Source organism: Carassius carassius, chromosome 11, assembly GCF_963082965.1.
Source record: "Carassius carassius chromosome 11, fCarCar2.1, whole genome shotgun sequence".
Taxonomy (NCBI): Eukaryota; Metazoa; Chordata; class Actinopteri; order Cypriniformes; family Cyprinidae; genus Carassius; species Carassius carassius.
This window is the reverse complement of record NC_081765.1, coordinates 14,307,500-14,325,949: the sequence shown is the minus strand read 5'-3', so window position 1 is coordinate 14,325,949 and position 18,450 is coordinate 14,307,500. Positions and strand designations below refer to the sequence as shown.

At 40.0% G+C, this 18,450-nt stretch overlaps 1 protein-coding gene across 1 annotated transcript in view; it reads right to left on the bottom strand.

Annotated features, from left to right (window-relative positions):
• The window catches only part of LOC132152809 (thrombospondin type-1 domain-containing protein 7B-like), a 272,917-nt gene that overhangs the window by 55,417 nt on the left and 199,050 nt on the right, over window positions 1-18,450 (bottom strand). Inside the window, exon 14 of the mRNA XM_059561707.1 lies at window positions 11,626-11,817. Coding sequence (XP_059417690.1) covers window positions 11,626-11,817 — 192 coding nt within the window. The remainder of the gene's footprint in view (window positions 1-11,625; window positions 11,818-18,450) is intronic.

Below are 18,450 nucleotides of genomic sequence, written 5' to 3'. Positions count from 1 at the left end.
CATTCAGCCAAGTATGGTGACCCATACTCAGAATTTGTGCTCTGCATTTAACCCATCCGAAACGCACACACACAGAGCAGTGAACACACACACACACTGTGAGCACACACCCGGAGCAGTGGGCAGCCATTTATGCTGCGGCGCCCGGGGAGCAGTTGGGGGTTCGATGCCTTGCTCAAGGGCACCTAAGTCGTGGTATTGAAGGTGGAGAGAGAACTGTACATGCACTCCCCCCACCCACAATTCCTGCCGGCCCGGGACTCGAACTCACAACCTTTCGATTGGGAGTCCGACTCTCTAACCATTAGGCCATGACTTCCCTTTAAAGACCCATCTCTTTAACCTGGCTTACACATAACATACTAATATGCTTTTAATATCCAAATCCGTTAAAGGATTTTTAGGCTGCAATAATTAGGTAAACCGGAACCCAGAACACTTCCCATAACACCCTATGTACTTGCTACATCATTAGAAGAATGGCATCTACGCTAATATTTGTCTGTTTCTCTCTTATTCCGAGATCACCGTAGCCACCAGATCCAGTCTGTATCCAGATCAGAGGGTCACTGCAGTCACCCGGATCCAGTACGTATCCAGATGTTACGTCCCTCGTTATTTAGATGTTATTTGTCTAGGAATTATTAGACGTAACAAGAGTTTTGCATGTGTGTGTCAGTATGGTAACGAGAATTTGCTATTGGAAAGGAACAGACAACCATCCATAACTGAGTTGAAAGATTTTAATTCTTCAACTGCAATAAAGTGAAGTAGTAACAAAGAAAAAAAATAATAATAATGGAGAATAATAAGGTAAGGAGTATTTACAATTAGTACAACGTAACAAGAGTAAACAGATCAACAGACAATCTGGGGAAGAGGAAGGAGCAAGAGAGTGGTGCTTAAATCAAAAAACTGAATATAACAAGAAAAGTAAAAAGACTAAAGTTAAAGAACTAAACTCACTATCAACAAAAAAGGTAGAAAGAAACATCTTCAGCGTACAAGACGCTATGACTAAACTATACTAACTAAAACCAAAACATACATAATTAGCACCACTCCTAACACTAGTGCATCTAATACATCTCAGTAAACTACGTGTGCAAATGTAAGTCGCAACCTGCTTACCTGACTCACAACCTCTCCCGTCAGTCTGCACAATGTTGAACGAGGAATTGAGATGAAGATCTCATGACCGCAACAAACAGTCAGCACGCACCAAGGGCAACACAACACGCATTCAAGCACAAACAAAGAGATCTAACTGCAAGATCACAAAAGCAGCGAGCCCCAAACAATGATCAGTCGCTCAGACTGGTCTCTCGAACAAGAGAACCGTCTTCACAGCGTGTGCAAACTCTTTTCCCAACCCAGAGTCTGTTTTCGCTATTGAAGTTAGAGCCATTCATAAACTACCCGGCGACAGGCGATTGGTGGCGCGATCCAGACGTCAGCATCCTACGTCAGCTGATTGACAGGCAGACTCTCCGAACGAGCTTCACACCTGAAACAAATAAAGTACACAGACATACACGACAAGCGTATGCAGCAACATACGCACAAAAATTACGAAGCGCAGCGTACGTAACACCAGACCAGATGGTGGATCAGCACCTAGAAAGGACCTCTAATGCCCTGAAAGACAGCGGAGACCAGGACAACTAGAGCCCCAGATACAGATCCCCTATAAAGACCTAGTCTCAGAGGAGCACCAGGACAAGACCACAGGAAACAGATGATTCTTCTGCAAAATCTGACTTTGCTGCAGCCTGGAATTGAACTACTGGTTTCGTCTGGCCCCCCAACAGCCTGGTTTCTCCCAAGGTTTTTTTCTCCATTCTGTCACCGATGAAGTTTTGGTTCCTTGCCGCTGTCGCCTCTGGCTTGCTTAGTTGGGGTCACTTCATCTACAGCGATATCGTTGACTTGATTGCAAATAAATGCACAGACACTATTTAAACTGAACAGAGATGACATCACTGAATTCAATGATGAACTGCCTTTAACTATCATTTTGCATTATTGACACACTGTTTTCCTAATGAATGTTGTTCAGTTGCTTTGACGCAATGTATTTTGTTTAAAGCGCTATATAAATAAAGGTGACTTGACTTGAGTCTTACAGGAATGTGGGACTGAGAACTGAAACAGCCAAAAGTGTCTTCCTTTCTCTCTCTCCAAAATTCTTTATTTTTTAATATCCAAGCATAGACCCGTAGCACTCACGTTCAGTGGACCATATACATCTAATTTACCTAATGAGGAGAGAAATGAATAGATTTCACATCATAAAGGCTTCTGTTTAAAAGGCTATTAGTTCCTCTTTGCACACTTCACTTCCTGGAACATTTCAAATTAGTCATCATGTCCATTAGACATGATGAATATTATTAGGTTATATAAATAAAGGATCTGTCCATGAGGGGAGATGCTCCTTTTTAGACGTGCTGACACTGACACTACAGACCAGCATTCAACAGTTTCCTCAAACCTGTCAAGCATAATTCCATCAGCCTGTCAAACCTGTGGGCCCCACCGGACAATTATGCATGGTCAAGCTGAAGAGCTGTGAAATATGATGCTTTGATGTACTGGATTCAGAAGCTTATGAGTTTTGTTGTTTGATTGAAGGATGCTTCTGGACTGCATCAATGAGATCGGTGTGGTTTTGCTGACAGCTAAAGCTTTTAAGATAATGCTGATGAAAGATCATCTTCGATCATGATGCAATACTCAGTGAATTCACTCAGTCTCTGGTTGAGTCAAGATCTAAATTAGACTGTTTCAGAGAATATATGATTAGACAGCTTTGCTCTTGTGTTTCAAATTAGCTGTACAGAGGGTCAACCAAGAAAATCAGGAGTACTTGTTTGGGATTTACATGTATCGTTTATGCAACATTGATTTATTTTTCATATATATCTAAGGATACAGGTTCAAGTATTTAATATTTGTACAATAATTAACATAACATATGCCAATTTTCAGCCAACTTTGTATTGCTAATACATCAGTACATGTATACAAACAATGTGTACTCTTTCTCCATGTTACCTGCACTCAGATATCCCTGTATATTTGTCAGCAAATGCTTGCAGGATGATGCAAAATGTGTGATTTTGCATTATCTGGCAGACTTTTGACAGCTCCGGGGGTTTTGTTAAAATTGAAGTTCTGGATTTTTGTATTCCTGTCTGTAGACAGTTGGATCCGAAACTAAAAGAATATTATGCGTGTTGAAATTTTTGGCAAATGGAAGGCCACAGACCTTTTCTATTTTCCCTAAATAGCACTGATTTAAAAAATAAAAAAATTAAAAAAAGCATTTCTACTAGTGTTCCTGTAGCTCAAGTGGTAGAGCATTGCTTTAGCAAGCGCAATGTTGGGGGTTCGAATTTCATGGAACACATGTTAGGAGAAAATTGTTAGCCTGAATGCAATGTAAGTCGCTTTGGATAAAAGCATCTGCTAAATGCATAAATTTAAATTTACTACATAGCCAAGTTGCCAGTAGTGATTTGATCCTTTATTAATTAATGAGCAGAATTGCATTTTAGACACAATATTGCCACTGAAAACAGTTCTAAATGAAGCAAAAAAGTAGAAATGTTTACTGCAGTCTCGGACAATAACACAGTAGTTTTACTTCATTACTGTACTGAAGTACATTTTTTGAAGTATCTGTACTTTGTCTGATTATTTTCATTTTGAAAAACTTTTACTTCATTCCAAAGCATAATATCAGACTTTTCACACTTCACACACAATTTAAAGTATCTAAGTTAAAATGGCTAACTACTCATTGATCTATTAATGACATTAGTAGAGTCACGCGACAAATGCGTAAGGGAAGCAGCACCTGTGTTGAAAACTGGAAGAAAGTGGGCGGCAAAGAAAGCTGTGCAAGATGCAAAGGCTGCCCTTCGAATTGGTGATATCATTGGGCAAGTTCAGCATGGAAGAGGGGGTCTTGGTCTCAGTTCAGCTCCTCCTACATGGCACAAGGCAGCCCCAGCTCAAAGGAGGAAGTTGGTAGTCAACGAGGTGCAAAAGCAGGAGGAGAGGATGAGGTGTGTAAAGGCCATTTCCCAGGCCAAGCAGGGAGAATGGATGAGGTGGGAGAGTGTGGAACAACGCAAGATTGGCTGGCAAGACCTATGGTCAATGGAACAGAGCAGGATCAGTTTCCTCATCAGGTCAACATATGATGTTCTCCCATCACCACAGAACCTAAACATCTGGGTAGGAGAGGATCCCTCATGTCCTTTGTGTTCATCACCTGCAACATTAAGTTGATCCCGGAGCCAGCATCGCAGCCGTTGTGTGTGCTGATGCGCCAGGGAGGCAAAATAAGCTGATCCCTGGAGCCAGCATTACACTTCAGCCGTCAATACCAAACAGAAGGATATCTATCATCATATGGAAGGAAACATAAATGGATGGAGACACATATGGATCACATTAGTTTACTGTAAAGCTACGTCTTAGTTGGTGCTTATCTTGGCGAGAGCCAAGTTCAAATCAGCATGAAGTTTTAACATCTACTCTCGTGTAATGGAAATCATGAAGATCTGGATACGTCCAGTGACTGCTGTGAATAGTGCAGCTGGCAACAAGGGAAGAGAGGAAGAAACTGCGGTATGCTCAACTAGCCACTGAAGCGGAACAGCGAGGATGGAGAGTCCGGGTTTACCCAGTGGAAGTGGGTTGTCGAGGATTTGTGGCACACTCTACAACCCGGTTTCTCAGAGACGTCGGATTCAGCGGCCAAGAGTTGCGTCGCACAGTGAAGAACTTAGCTGAAGCAGCAGAGAGGAGCAGCAACTGGCTGTGGTTGAGACGAAAAGATTCTGGCTGGGGATCTCAAGCACAATAGAAAGAAAGAAACGCTGATGTACAGGAAAGTAAGCTGGGCTGAGTTGAGTGGGGGACGGAGGGGGGTGATGCTGGGACGCCAGCATCACCGTCGAGCCCTCTTGAGGTGTCGTGGGCTAGTCGACGAAACACTGAGGATGGAAGGTGCCCACTTGAAGACCCCAGAGATGTACCCTACTTAGCTCAATCCAGACAGTTGTCATGGTGATGCGCTGGGGAGGCCGCAATATGGTTGATCCCGGAGCCAGCATCACAGCCGTTGTGTGTGCTGATGCGCCAGGGAGGCAAAATAAGCTGATCCCTGGAGCCAGCATTACACTTCAGCCGTCAATACCAAACAGAAGGATATCTATCATCATATGGAAGGAAACATAAATGGATGGAGACACATATGGATCACATTAGTTTACTGTAAAGCTACGTCTTAGTTGGTGCTTATCTTGGCGAGAGCCAAGTTCAAATCAGCATGAAGTTTTAACATCTACTCTCGTGTAATGGAAATCATGAAGATCTGGATACGTCCAGTGACTGCTGTGAATAGTGCAGCTGGCAACAAGGGAAAGACCTAGTGACAGCCTGGAGAGACAGCTGACAGGAGGAAAGACTCCATTGGGGCTGGTAAGGGTTAGCTACCCTTGTTGGCAGTATCCACCTCTGTGCTTACAGGATGCTGGAGACACCCGCCCAAGGCTTCTAAGAAATTAAAAAGGAAAATACCCCTAGAGTCTGCGAGAGCGGGGGCGGAAGATGACTCAACGTTGGACAACACGGTTAACGACTTAGGAACGGAAACGGATATGAGTATGGAGAGTACTTCACAAAAGACTAGTTCAAGATCTGCAGTTAGCAAAGACATGGAGCTCCAGGTTTGTGTCTGCGGCTGGAGCAAGGCGACAACGGTCAGGGGTTTGAAGATTCATCAAGGGAAAATGAAATGCTTGAGGGAGAAGGGACAAGGGCCTCGCATTGATCAGTACTTCTTACGAAGCCAGTCAAGTCAGTCGAATGAAATCCAGCGACAGGAAGCAAACCACAGTTCGCAGGATATCAGCACCCCTGTCATAGACGTGAGGAGGACTTGCATGGACACAGTTAGTGATGAACCTAATGATCCTTGTGAACCCGGTCAGACAAATCAGCATAAGAGAGAAAAGAACCTCAAAGGGCACAGGCCTGGAGTTAAATGGCCAAGAGCTTGTGAGAAAACTGAATGGGACACAGTAAACACAGATCTCTGCTTTGCATTGGGAAGATTAAGTGGAACAGTTGAAAAGAAGCTGGATAAATTTGGGGACATCATCTACGCATATGGAAGTGAGAGGTTTGGAGTTGAAAAAAGGAAGGAAAAAGTACATACTATTCCTGGAAAGTCTAGACGGCTGCAGGAGATTGAAGGCTTAGTTAGAGAAAGGAGACAGCTGAGGAAGCAATGGAGAAGAGCAGAACAAAGTCAGAAGGAGGGACTCAATCTCTTACAAAGGGCCATAAAAGATAAGCTTGCAACATTGCGCAGAGCTGAGCGCCTACGGAAACGCTACAAAAAGAAGGAGCGTGCGAGAGCTAACTTTTATAAAGACCCATTCAAATTTGTAAAGAAGTTATTCACCAGTGAGAAGAATGGCACACTAAAAGCATCTAAGGTTGAGCTGGAGAGATATTTGGAGGAAACACATACAGATTCAAAAAGGCAGGAGCCTATGTCAATTCCGTCAGACATCCCACCTATCAATCCACCAGAATACCAAATGGAGGACTGTGCACCTAAGTGGAGAGAAGTAGAGCAAGCTGTGAAAAAAGCAAGGGCTTCATCATCTCCAGGGCCTAATGGAGTTCCGTACAGAGTGTACAAGAGTGCTTCAGGAGTTCTACGAATTCTGTGGAAATTGATGAAAGTGGCATGGGAAAAACAGGTTGTACCAAGAGCATGGCGCCGAGCAGGTGGAGTCTTTATACCTAAAGAAAAAGATTCTACAAGCATCAGTCAGTTTCGTCCCATTTCCCTATTAAACGTTGAAGGCAAGATTTTCTTCAGCATTATTGCTCAGAGATTGTCAACTTACCTATTAAAGAACTGCTTCATTGACACTTCAATACAAAAAGCGGGCATTCCAGGTTTCCCAGGATGCTTAGAACACATCAATGTGATCTGGCAACAAATTCAATCAGCCAAAAAGGAGAGGAAGGAGCTCCATGTGACATTCCTGGATTTGGCTAATGCATATGGTTCAGTGCCACACGAACTTCTTTGGGCAGCATTTGATTTGTTTAGTGTACCGATGACAATAACAAATTTAGTGAAAGCCTACTTTGGAGATTTGCAATTTAGTTTTTCAACTTCAGAATTCAGCACTACATGGCAATGCCTAGAGGTTGGAATAATGGCAGGATGCACCATTTCTCCACTGGCTTTTACCATGGCAATGGAAGTAATCATTAGGGCATCAAAATGGGTAGTCGGAGGAGAGCGCTTGGCTTCTGGAATGCGACTACCACCAATTCGAGCATACATGGATGACATGACAACCATGACTACAACAGTAGCCTGCACTAATCGTTTATTGGGCAAATTAACCAATAATATTGAATGGGCACGAATGCAATTCAAGCCCACTAAATCAAGGAGCATCTCTATAATCAAAGGCAAAGTAGTAGATAAAACATTCTTCATTAATGGTGAGGCAATACCAACAGTGTCTGAGAAGCCAGTGAAGAGTCTTGGGAGATGGTACGACGGGGATCTAAAGGACACAGTTCGTGTGGGAGAAGTTAGACAACAAGCAGTGGAAGGGTTGAAGAGCATAGACAGCTGCGCTCTACCAGGCAAACTAAAACTCTGGTGCTTTCAGTTTGGTCTACTGCCGAGGTTGCTGTGGCCACTGACTGTGTATGAGGTTTCTTTGACAACAGTAGAGAAGCTGGAAGCTTTAATCAGTTCATACATCAGGAAATGGTTGGGAGTTCCACGCTGCCTCAGCAGAGTGGGACTTTATGGTAAAGGAATTCTGCAGCTACCAGTCTCCGCTCTAACCGAGGAGTTTAAGTGCGCCAAGGTCAGACTGGAAATGACATTAGTAGAGTCACGCGACAAATGCGTAAGGGAAGCAGCACCTGTGTTGAAAACTGGAAGAAAGTGGGCGGCAAAGAAAGCTGTGCAAGATGCAAAGGCTGCCCTTCGAATTGGTGATATCATTGGGCAAGTTCAGCATGGAAGAGGGGGTCTTGGTCTCAGTTCAGCTCCTCCTACATGGCACAAGGCAGCCCCAGCTCAAAGGAGGAAGTTGGTAGTCAACGAGGTGCAAAAGCAGGAGGAGAGGATGAGGTGTGTAAAGGCCATTTCCCAGGCCAAGCAGGGAGAATGGATGAGGTGGGAGAGTGTGGAACAACGCAAGATTGGCTGGCAAGACCTATGGTCAATGGAACAGAGCAGGATCAGTTTCCTCATCAGGTCAACATATGATGTTCTCCCATCACCACAGAACCTAAACATCTGGGTAGGAGAGGATCCCTCATGTCCTTTGTGTTCATCACCTGCAACATTAAGGCATATTTTGACAGGATGTAAGGTGGCTCTTAGCCAAGGACGGTTTACTTGGCGCCATGACCAGGTGCTGCGATGTTTGGCCTTAGCATTGGAAGACAAGCGTAACATGACCAATAAGTTGCCACCTGTTCCATCAAAACATTACACCCAAAAGACAACATTCCTACGCCCAGGAGAGCAACCACCAAGAAAAGGTGTTAAAACCAATTCTCGCCCAGGACAACTGGAAGCTGCTAGAGACTGGAAAATGCTGGCAGATGTTGGTCAACGGCTTATTTTTCCACCTGAGATTGCCACCACTAACCTTCGACCAGATATTGTCTTGTGGTCTGGATCAGCACGCCTCGTTCACCTGATAGAGTTAACAGTGCCATGGGAGGATGCTGTAGATGAGGCGTATGAGAGGAAGAAACTGCGGTATGCTCAACTAGCCACTGAAGCGGAACAGCGAGGATGGAGAGTCCGGGTTTACCCAGTGGAAGTGGGTTGTCGAGGATTTGTGGCACACTCTACAACCCGGTTTCTCAGAGACGTCGGATTCAGCGGCCAAGAGTTGCGTCGCACAGTGAAGAACTTAGCTGAAGCAGCAGAGAGGAGCAGCAACTGGCTGTGGTTGAGACGAAAAGATTCTGGCTGGGGATCTCAAGCACAATAGAAAGAAAGAAACGCTGATGTACAGGAAAGTAAGCTGGGCTGAGTTGAGTGGGGGACAGAGGGGGGTGATGCTGGGACGCCAGCATCACCGTCGAGCCCTCTTGAGGTGTCGTGGGCTAGTCGACGAAACACTGAGGATGGAAGGTGCCCACTTGAAGACCCCAGAGATGTACCCTACTTAGCTCAATCCAGACAGTTGTCATGGTGATGCGCTGGGGAGGCCGCAATATGGTTGATCCCGGAGCCAGCATCGCAGCCGTTGTGTGTGCTGATGCGCCAGGGAGGCAAAATAAGCTGATCCCTGGAGCCAGCATTACACTTCAGCCGTCAATACCAAACAGAAGGATATCTATCATCATATGGAAGGAAACATAAATGGATGGAGACACATATGGATCACATTAGTTTACTGTAAAGCTACGTCTTAGTTGGTGCTTATCTTGGCGAGAGCCAAGTTCAAATCAGCATGAAGTTTTAACATCTACTCTCGTGTAATGGAAATCAAAATCAGTACTTTTTACTTTTAAAAGTTGTACATTAAAAATCCAATACATTTTTGTACTTTTAGAGTACTTAAAAGCAATGTTAATTTCGTTTTCGAATAATTTTCGTCATAACGTTCGTCAGCGTCATTTTTATCACTGACAACAATGAGACAAAAACATTTTGAATGACAAAAACTATCACATTAAAAATATATTTACATTTTCATAAAAAAAAAAACAAAACTAAAACTATTCTAAAACTATGACTAAAACTAAATCAAAATTTGCTCTCAAAATTAACAATGCTTTATGCTTTTACTGGAGCAATATTTTATTGGGGTATTTGCACTTTTACTAAAGTACTTGATATGTGTACTTCATCCACTACTGCTTGAGGGTCCCTGAGCAACACACAACAGAGCTGAACCTGAATAAATCTGCATAGAATAAATCATGTTTATGAATGAATCGGTTGAACAAATAATTCAGACTCACTCAAAAAAACAGTCAATTGTTTTATTTCTTAATGAATCAGTGTGGTTTAAATAAATCTGTTGAGTGAATAATTATTTGACTCCCAAATAAACATTCTATCGATCTAAGTGTCTGTATCTGTTGGTCTCACAGCAGGCCTCATATACAATACTTATACAGAGAGAGAGAGAGAGCGAGAGAGCGAGAGAGATGGACACAGTAGAGGTAGAGGCAAAGAGAAATGCACACTCTCATGGGTGTCCAGAAGCTTCCTAGGAAGCGTTTGCCAGCCTCCATCTGTTTTTGGTGTACAGAGGCATTCAGTGATAGAAAAAAGCTCTAACAGTGTGAAATATAAAACGAACACATGCACACTTTCCCCAGCGACAGTTCATTATTGATGACACCTCCAGAAACCAACAACTGCTGAATCGTGCATTAAATTAAGCAAGAAGCACACACTTAGCTAGCAATTTCATTTCAATTTTTTTTTTTTTTTTGATGCTCTTGAATTTCTAGATTGAAATCTGACATTTTAGCCTGTGAACGCATTGGATGTGGGATTTCCTGAAAGTGTGAGGCAAAGAAAGCCTTTGAAAGTTTATCTGACACAGTGAATATGTCACATTGTGTGATGTGCAGGACCTTAATGAGAGGCAATCATGATTTGTATGCGAACAAACTAACTAAAGGAGAAAGCAATGCAGTAATTCCCTAAAAGACAGCTCCAAATCTGCCTGTAGAGCAGTCCACAGCAGGTCTCTGATCTCTGATGATAGACAGGACTTTCAAAATATTTTGGGTAGGTGCAATAAAAAGGAAAAGGAAAGAAGAGGAGGATAGTTAATGAAATAATTAATGTCAATTCTTCTCAACAGTCCTGACTGGAGCACTAAACACAAAGTTTGCTTTAAATTACTTCCTTTTCCAATACCAATTATGCTCAGCTATATATACTAAAGCTAACTTGTCTATCAGCTTACTCCCTTTGTTAAAATGATATTCCTCAAGTGCTACTACAGTTGTGAGCCATTGTACATCTTGGCACTGCTCACAAAGGATTTAAAAAATACGCCACTAATTTGTACCCGACCTCGTCAGGATACTGTATAAACAAGCTTATTGACTTGCTACGGTATAAGGGTTTAGTTTGTTGACTGTCACAGTTTTTTTTTTGCAGGGTGACATGACACAAGTAATTTCATTTCATGATAAAGAAATAAATATTACAATTCAGTTATTTTGCAACAGGAGTATTACGCTGCTCTCACTTTAAGATCCAATGCACAAATCCAATATATGGATAAATTATATAAATTTTTCCCTCAACAGTTTACACTTAGGATATATCCGATTGTGTTTATATGAATTCTCACCAGGACTGACACATTTTTGTTTGTATTTGATCGTTCAAGCAAAATAAGCCGCAAAAGAGAACTCAGTCTAGATAAAGCTGAAGTTGCAGCCTCTTGACTCAACCAGGAGTTACACAGCTTGTTATTAGACATGTGGAGCTATCATAATACACGTTATATATTCACAACTTTGTGAATACTTTGTGAATCACCTTTGAGTTTTCTCAGTGGGTCTCACCTGTTAGTGTGCGTTTGCGGGTACGCCGACTTCCACAGCCAGAGCATTCAGAGAATTTAGACCAGGAACTGAAGGTGCAGTCATCCTTGCATGGCACCCAGCAGCTCCTGAAGCGTGACGGTATCGGCCCGGCCCACCGGAGACACTCTGACACGGCTGCCATCTCATCATACTCGTCCACACAGCTCACTCCTTAGAGGATACACAATCAAACACATCTTTAATACAACAGCACATTTGCAGTTATTAATGTTTACTTTAAAAATTGTACAAGTCTTTCTGCATCACCGCCACTGAGGAACAATAAATTATATGCTCGGCAAATGTGAAGCCTCCTGTTACCTTTTCAGCACACTGGATCCATTCCATTCAATGTGATGCTTTCCTTGCAGACAGCAGAGACTGTGCTGAGGACTTTTCACACACTGGCTTAAATTTGCCACTCTGCCTTACATGATGACATGTTTTGACAGAGTCCCACACAGCATGGTTCGCTTCCATTCAGCAAAGGCTTTTCATGGGAGTACACTTAACACATAGCTGTAACGATGGCACTTGAAGGAAACTTTTCAGACTATATAGCATGTCTTATAATTGGTTGAGCTCACATTGTTTACAGAGAATATCAATGAAGAACAACTAAAATAACATTACTTGCTCCAGTGACCAAGACATTACACATAATGTATCATAGAAAAAACAGAAGTTGATTTCATTGTGGCAATAGCAATACGTATATGTAAAAAAATTAAATTATAATAATTGAAACAAAATTCTTTAACATCAAAAAAAATTTTTTTACTGTCCCTTTTGATTAATATAATGCATCCCTGCTCAGAGGTGTCATGTAACGAAGTACAAATAGTTCGTTACTGTACTTAAGTAGAAATTTGGGGTATTTATACTTTACTTGAGTAATTATTTTTCAGCCGACTTTTTACTTCTACTCCTTACATTTTCACGCAAGTATCTGTACTTTCTACTCCTTACATTTTAAAAATAGCTTCATTACTGCTATTTCATTTCGGCTTGTTTTCATTCTGGCTTGTCATCATTCAAAAAAAAAAAAAAAACCTATCCAGATAAATCGCGCCATCCGGATGGAGTGAATTTGATTGTGGTTGGATGAGAAGTATAAACATATACCATTCCGACACCCTATTTGGTTTGTACACGATCCATCGATCCTGCACATGACACAAATCACATCACACTCCAGCAAGGACATAGCCAGTTTTGGGTTCGTTTATCAAAAAATATATTTCTTAAAAGTAGGGTTGGGTATGGAAATGGTATCCGATCGCCTCAGAGTCAGTCCCCTTAAGTTTCATATGAAACCGGCATCAGATCGGTCTCCTCCCCGTCTTTGAGCGCGCTCTTCAATCCGCAGACCGCAGCAGAGCAGCGCAAGCGCACTTAAACACAAACAGAGGACACAAGGTATGTGTTTATCGTTAGATTGTTAGAATATCCGTATCTGTGCAGTTCTTTGTCATAAATACAGTTTACAAAAGGTCACGAGGGAGCAGTCGGTTTCTCATCTACTGTAAAGTGTTGAGTTGTCACCACTGACCGCTCATCACACCACAGCCTTTTCCTCCAGCGAAAATCTTGCCCTTAGCACATATGAACGAACACATACTTTAATTACACTTATTTAAATATACTTAATTTAATCATATGTACTTTATACATACACTAGCTACTGTGCAAAAGTCTTAGGCACGTTAGTATTTTCACTTAAAAAAAGAATGGTGTTCGGACAGTTATTTATATATTTTGCTGTGGTGTGTCAGTAGAAAATATCAGTTTACATTTCCAAACATTCATTTTGCCGTTGTCAAACTGCCTGTGCATTCAAAATCGCACTAGATTATTATTAAAATTATTGGCAAACTGATATTTCCTACTGACACACTACAGCAAAAGATATTAATAACTGGCTTAAAACCCTTTTTACCCTATAAAGAATGAGCATAGAGTAGTTCACAGAACTGATTAAAGACAGTGACAGACAGCACTCATCTTAACTAAATATCAGAGTGAGTGACAGAGATACAGTAGAAACATTATGTGTGGTTTTGTATTAAATAATGACCCAGATTGTGAAATACATTTATTAGCCTTAGATTAAGGGAAGCACAACTTGGGAAATGAGAGCATCCAAGGTGAAAGCTATGGATTTATTTTAAATATTTATAATGTGCTTTAATGTTATCCATAGTTATTTTTGTAGTTCTTTTTTTTTAAAGTATCGGTTCAGGCACCGTTTAGGCGCCGGTACCGTTTTAAAAGTATCGAAAATGCACTGGACCCTACTTAAAAGTTATTATTTTTCACTGGCTCATTTACCAAATGGGTGCTTTCTCTTCCTCCTCCACAAATTAAGCTACTGAAGGTAGTTCGGTAGCGAGACTTTTTAATAAATTATTGTTTGCGATTGATGACGTGATTGACAATGTTGTGATAAGTAGCTATACCAACTTCGTAACTCATTACCCCTCGAACACTGGACATAGCAGACGTATGTACCGAATACAAGAAGCTATAAATCAAGAAGGTATCAGGATTATGAGTTATTTAGTTTTTGATTAAACACTTGGATTAATCATTCATTTTGACAAAACTATAATGTTTATTGTAAACAGAAAACCATACAAGAGTAATTGTTACTAAGCCTGCACTAATGTTCTTGTCCATTCCCCTCGCAGATTCCTGCAGCTAAGCTTGGATGTACATTTACATACCATTAAAGGTTATTGATGACATGCCTCTGAAGTTGGACTTTATGCACCATAAAAATACTTATTGGCAACTAGTCATCATATCTCTAGCTCTTTAATGTATTTGCATTGTACTAAAATGAGTTAATTTTCAATGGGCATATATGCGGCTGAAACAGGTAGTCTGGTGCATCCCAAATTTTTCAACATGAATATTTTAATATAACATTATAGTCATTATGGCCTTTAGAAAAATGTTTTTTTGAGGAGGTGGGGTAGTGCACAATAGGCCCCTTTGGCACGGCCCAAGCTTTTGTCATTAATGGCATTTTATCCCCTTACATTACTTTTACTTTTATACTTTAAGTAGTTTTTTAAAACAGTACTTTTACACTTTTACTTGAGTAAAAAACTTGAGTTGATACTTCAACTTCTACAAAAGTCTTTTTAAACCCTAGTATCTATACTTCTACTTGAGTAATCAATGCCAATACTTTTGACACCACTGTCCCTGCTAAATAAAAGTATTAACTTTTAAAAAAAATAAAAATTCTTAAAAAATAAAAAATAAAAAATAAAATCCTTCCAAAGAGATCCTCAGACGCTGTCTGTATTTTTATTCCTTACCAGCGATCTAGTGACTACTGACAAGGTGTCTAGTAGTTCTATTACAAATTAACTACACACATCATCCATACAGACTTATGGACACAAATACATTTAACCATACTATAAAAACACTTTTTCCTGGAATTTCAATTATAAAAGTGTTTTATACCTTAAACATGTAAAATGAGGATACCAGCACTGCTTCCAGAAAGGATGAAAGGAATGTGGTGGACTGATGCAGACAAAGAAACAAATGAAGGTGAACGGTCTCAATAAACTACCACATTAAAATTTCTTACCTCTCACAATGGTATGTTGTTAAGATTTCTCATGCTCTTGAGCTCATTAAAAAGTTTATCTCTTCTAAGTAAAACTTTATATTTCCAAGATAGAAGACCTGTATGCTAGACTATAGCAGAATGAGCTAGTGGCAAAAAGGATGAGTATGGCAGCGTTATAGTAATTTTGTTGACCAATACATTTTTGGATATATATATATATATATATATATATATATATATATATATATATATATATATATATATATATATATATATATATATACATACACAGTACAGACCAAAAGTTTGGACACACCTTCTCATTCAAAGAGTCTTCTTTATTTTCATGACTATGAAAATTGTAGAGTCACACTGAAGGCATCAAGGGCTATTTGACCAAGAAGGAGAGAGATGGGGTGCTGCGCCAGATGACCTGGCCTCCACAGTCACCGGACATGAACCCAATCGAGATGGTTTAGGGGTGAGCTGGACCGCAGACTGAATGCAAAAGGGCCAACAAGTGCTAAGCATCTCTCGGGGAACTCCTTCAAGACTGTTGGAAGACCATTTCAGATGACTACCTCTTGAAGCTCGTCAAGAGAATGACAAGAGTGTACAAAGCAGTAATCAAAGCAAAAGGTGGCTACTTTGAAGAACCTAGAATATGACATATTTTCAGTTGTTTCACACTTTTTGATATGTATATAATTGCATATATAATTCTACATGTGTTAATTCATAGTTTTGATGCCTTCAGTGTGAATCTACAATTTTCATAGTCATGAAAATAAAGAAAACTCTTTGAATGAGAAGATGTGTCCAAACTTTTGGTCTGTACTATATATATATATATATGTTTTTTTTTTTTTTTTTTTTTTTTTGCCAGTGTTTAGTAGGTGTTCACTCTCCACTGCATGTGCCACATTGATAATTAATAATGTATTGATTCAGATTTTTGATTTGCAAATTTGTGCCAGACTTTCTCTGAACACAGAAGAGAAGGATCAATATAGAGTTTAGAATACAGAACAAAGACCATGTGCATGAAATCACATTTGACTAACATCCACATGGACGCCACCTTCCCTAGGGCAATCTAATGCTGTTATCTCAGAAAATGACCCTCTGATGTCTTTGAAGAGGCATACATGTAAACATGCCTTTAACACATCTTATTGATTCCTATTTGAATTTCAAATGTTGAAATTCTCTCCACTTCAGAGTAACGTGGGTGGAGATAGTATATAGGCGTGGGATGATGTTTTAATAAAACATCAGTTTGCTTTTGTGTTTCTACAGTCATAAAAATGACATATTCAGATTATGATTGCAAAGACATTTTATCTGTATTTTTCGACCAGTTAGAATCAACAGAACTGTGTAGCACATTATCTCCTAAAATGACATTGTGCACTAGACTGAATATCGATTCTGAGCGTTTTGCCCTTCAGATTCAAATGTTAAATGTGAGTTTTCACATGAGATTCTTTTTTCCCCTAATCTTTAGAATTTCATATGCCTGCCAGGAAAGACATCAGTTTCTCCCTCCTACTCTGTGTCTACTAGCTTCCTTTTCTTCTTCACATTCATTCCCGGTTACTGCTGTGCTCCAGAGACAGAAAGGTTGACAGTTGTGACGTTCTGATTGGAGCGCTCAGGCTGCCCATTTTTAGCACAATTATTTCCCCTCTCTCGTCCATCTCTATACCACTCTCTTTCAATGTATCTCCTCCACCTATTGTTAACATTTTATTCTTATCTCAGCTCATGACAGAGTTCAACTTAATAATGCAGCCACTTACAAAGGTGACAGTGTTTACTGACTACTCAAAAGGACACAGAAGAGAACTTTTTTGGCACTTAAAAAGACTTTCAGAAAAAAAAGACTTGCCAGTTAAGCTCCTCAGTACTCATTAACGGCACCCCCTGAAGATAGCTCTTCTCATTAGAGTAACCCTTTCATGTGCTCCTCAAATTAAGGTCTTGATATGTGGGAAAGACACTCCCATAGCCACCCCATAATAATGGGAACTGATTTACTAAGACATTTTAATCCATAATGTGAGACGAAGATTGGCATGTGTGGTACAATCAATATATGTGCCTTCTTAAATACCTCTGACATGATTTAGTGGACACCAAAGAGTTGTTCAATCCAAAATGTGCAAAATAAGATCCCCAACTGAAAAAAAGTACAAGCAGCTTTTTAGAAACAAGAGTAAAATGACAAAGCGTTGAACACTGTCAGCTAAAATTTACCAGAGCAAATCCAAAAACACTCCATCATTGACATGCTATAATGGTAAATACAACCTATCTGATAATACAGATTTCTGCATGTGCAGAAGGTTTTGTAGACTATGACAGGAGTTTTCGTTGAACAGTTGGTTGCTAGTAGGAGGTTCATTGTGCAAGAACACATACTAGCAACTAACTCTACAGTGACTTGGTGACCTCTAAAGTGTTAAGCGCTGTCAACGTGAGCTTTCCTGCCTACACTGTAATTCAGTAACAACATTTTAAATGAGAGTTGGTGATTTGAAGCGATGTGAATGACAGTGACCGCTGGCAGTGGGACAAAGGTGCGTAAAGTTTAACTTTATACAAACAAGCAATGACATAGTTCCACCCTCCAGCAAGATTTCACTAGTGAACACAGGGATTTAGATGTAAAGTATGGATCAAGAACAGCATCTAAAACTTCAGTTATATGAATCACCTTACGTGCAAATGCATTACATGCATCCTCTTATATAGACTATTGACTTCATGCAATTATTAAGTTGGTTTAATGTATTTAGTAATTAAATAAAATATTTATTAAATATATTCAGTGCCACCAAATTTAACATATTTGATTAATTTGACAGTATTACTGACAATATTCTGACATTATTACTGATTTCTAATGCTGTATTCAATCACTACCATTTAATGGTTTGGGGTCAATAATATATGTATATATATATATATATATATATATATATATATATATATATATATATATATATATATATATATATATATATATATATATATATATATATATACAAAATTAATACTTTTATTCAAAAAGGACGCATAAAATTAAAAAAATAACAGTAAACAATAGTAAATGGAATACAAGAGACAATTTTAAATAATCATGATTTCTAAAAGGTCATGTGACAATGAAGACTGTAATGGCTGTTCAAAATTCAGCTTTGCAATTA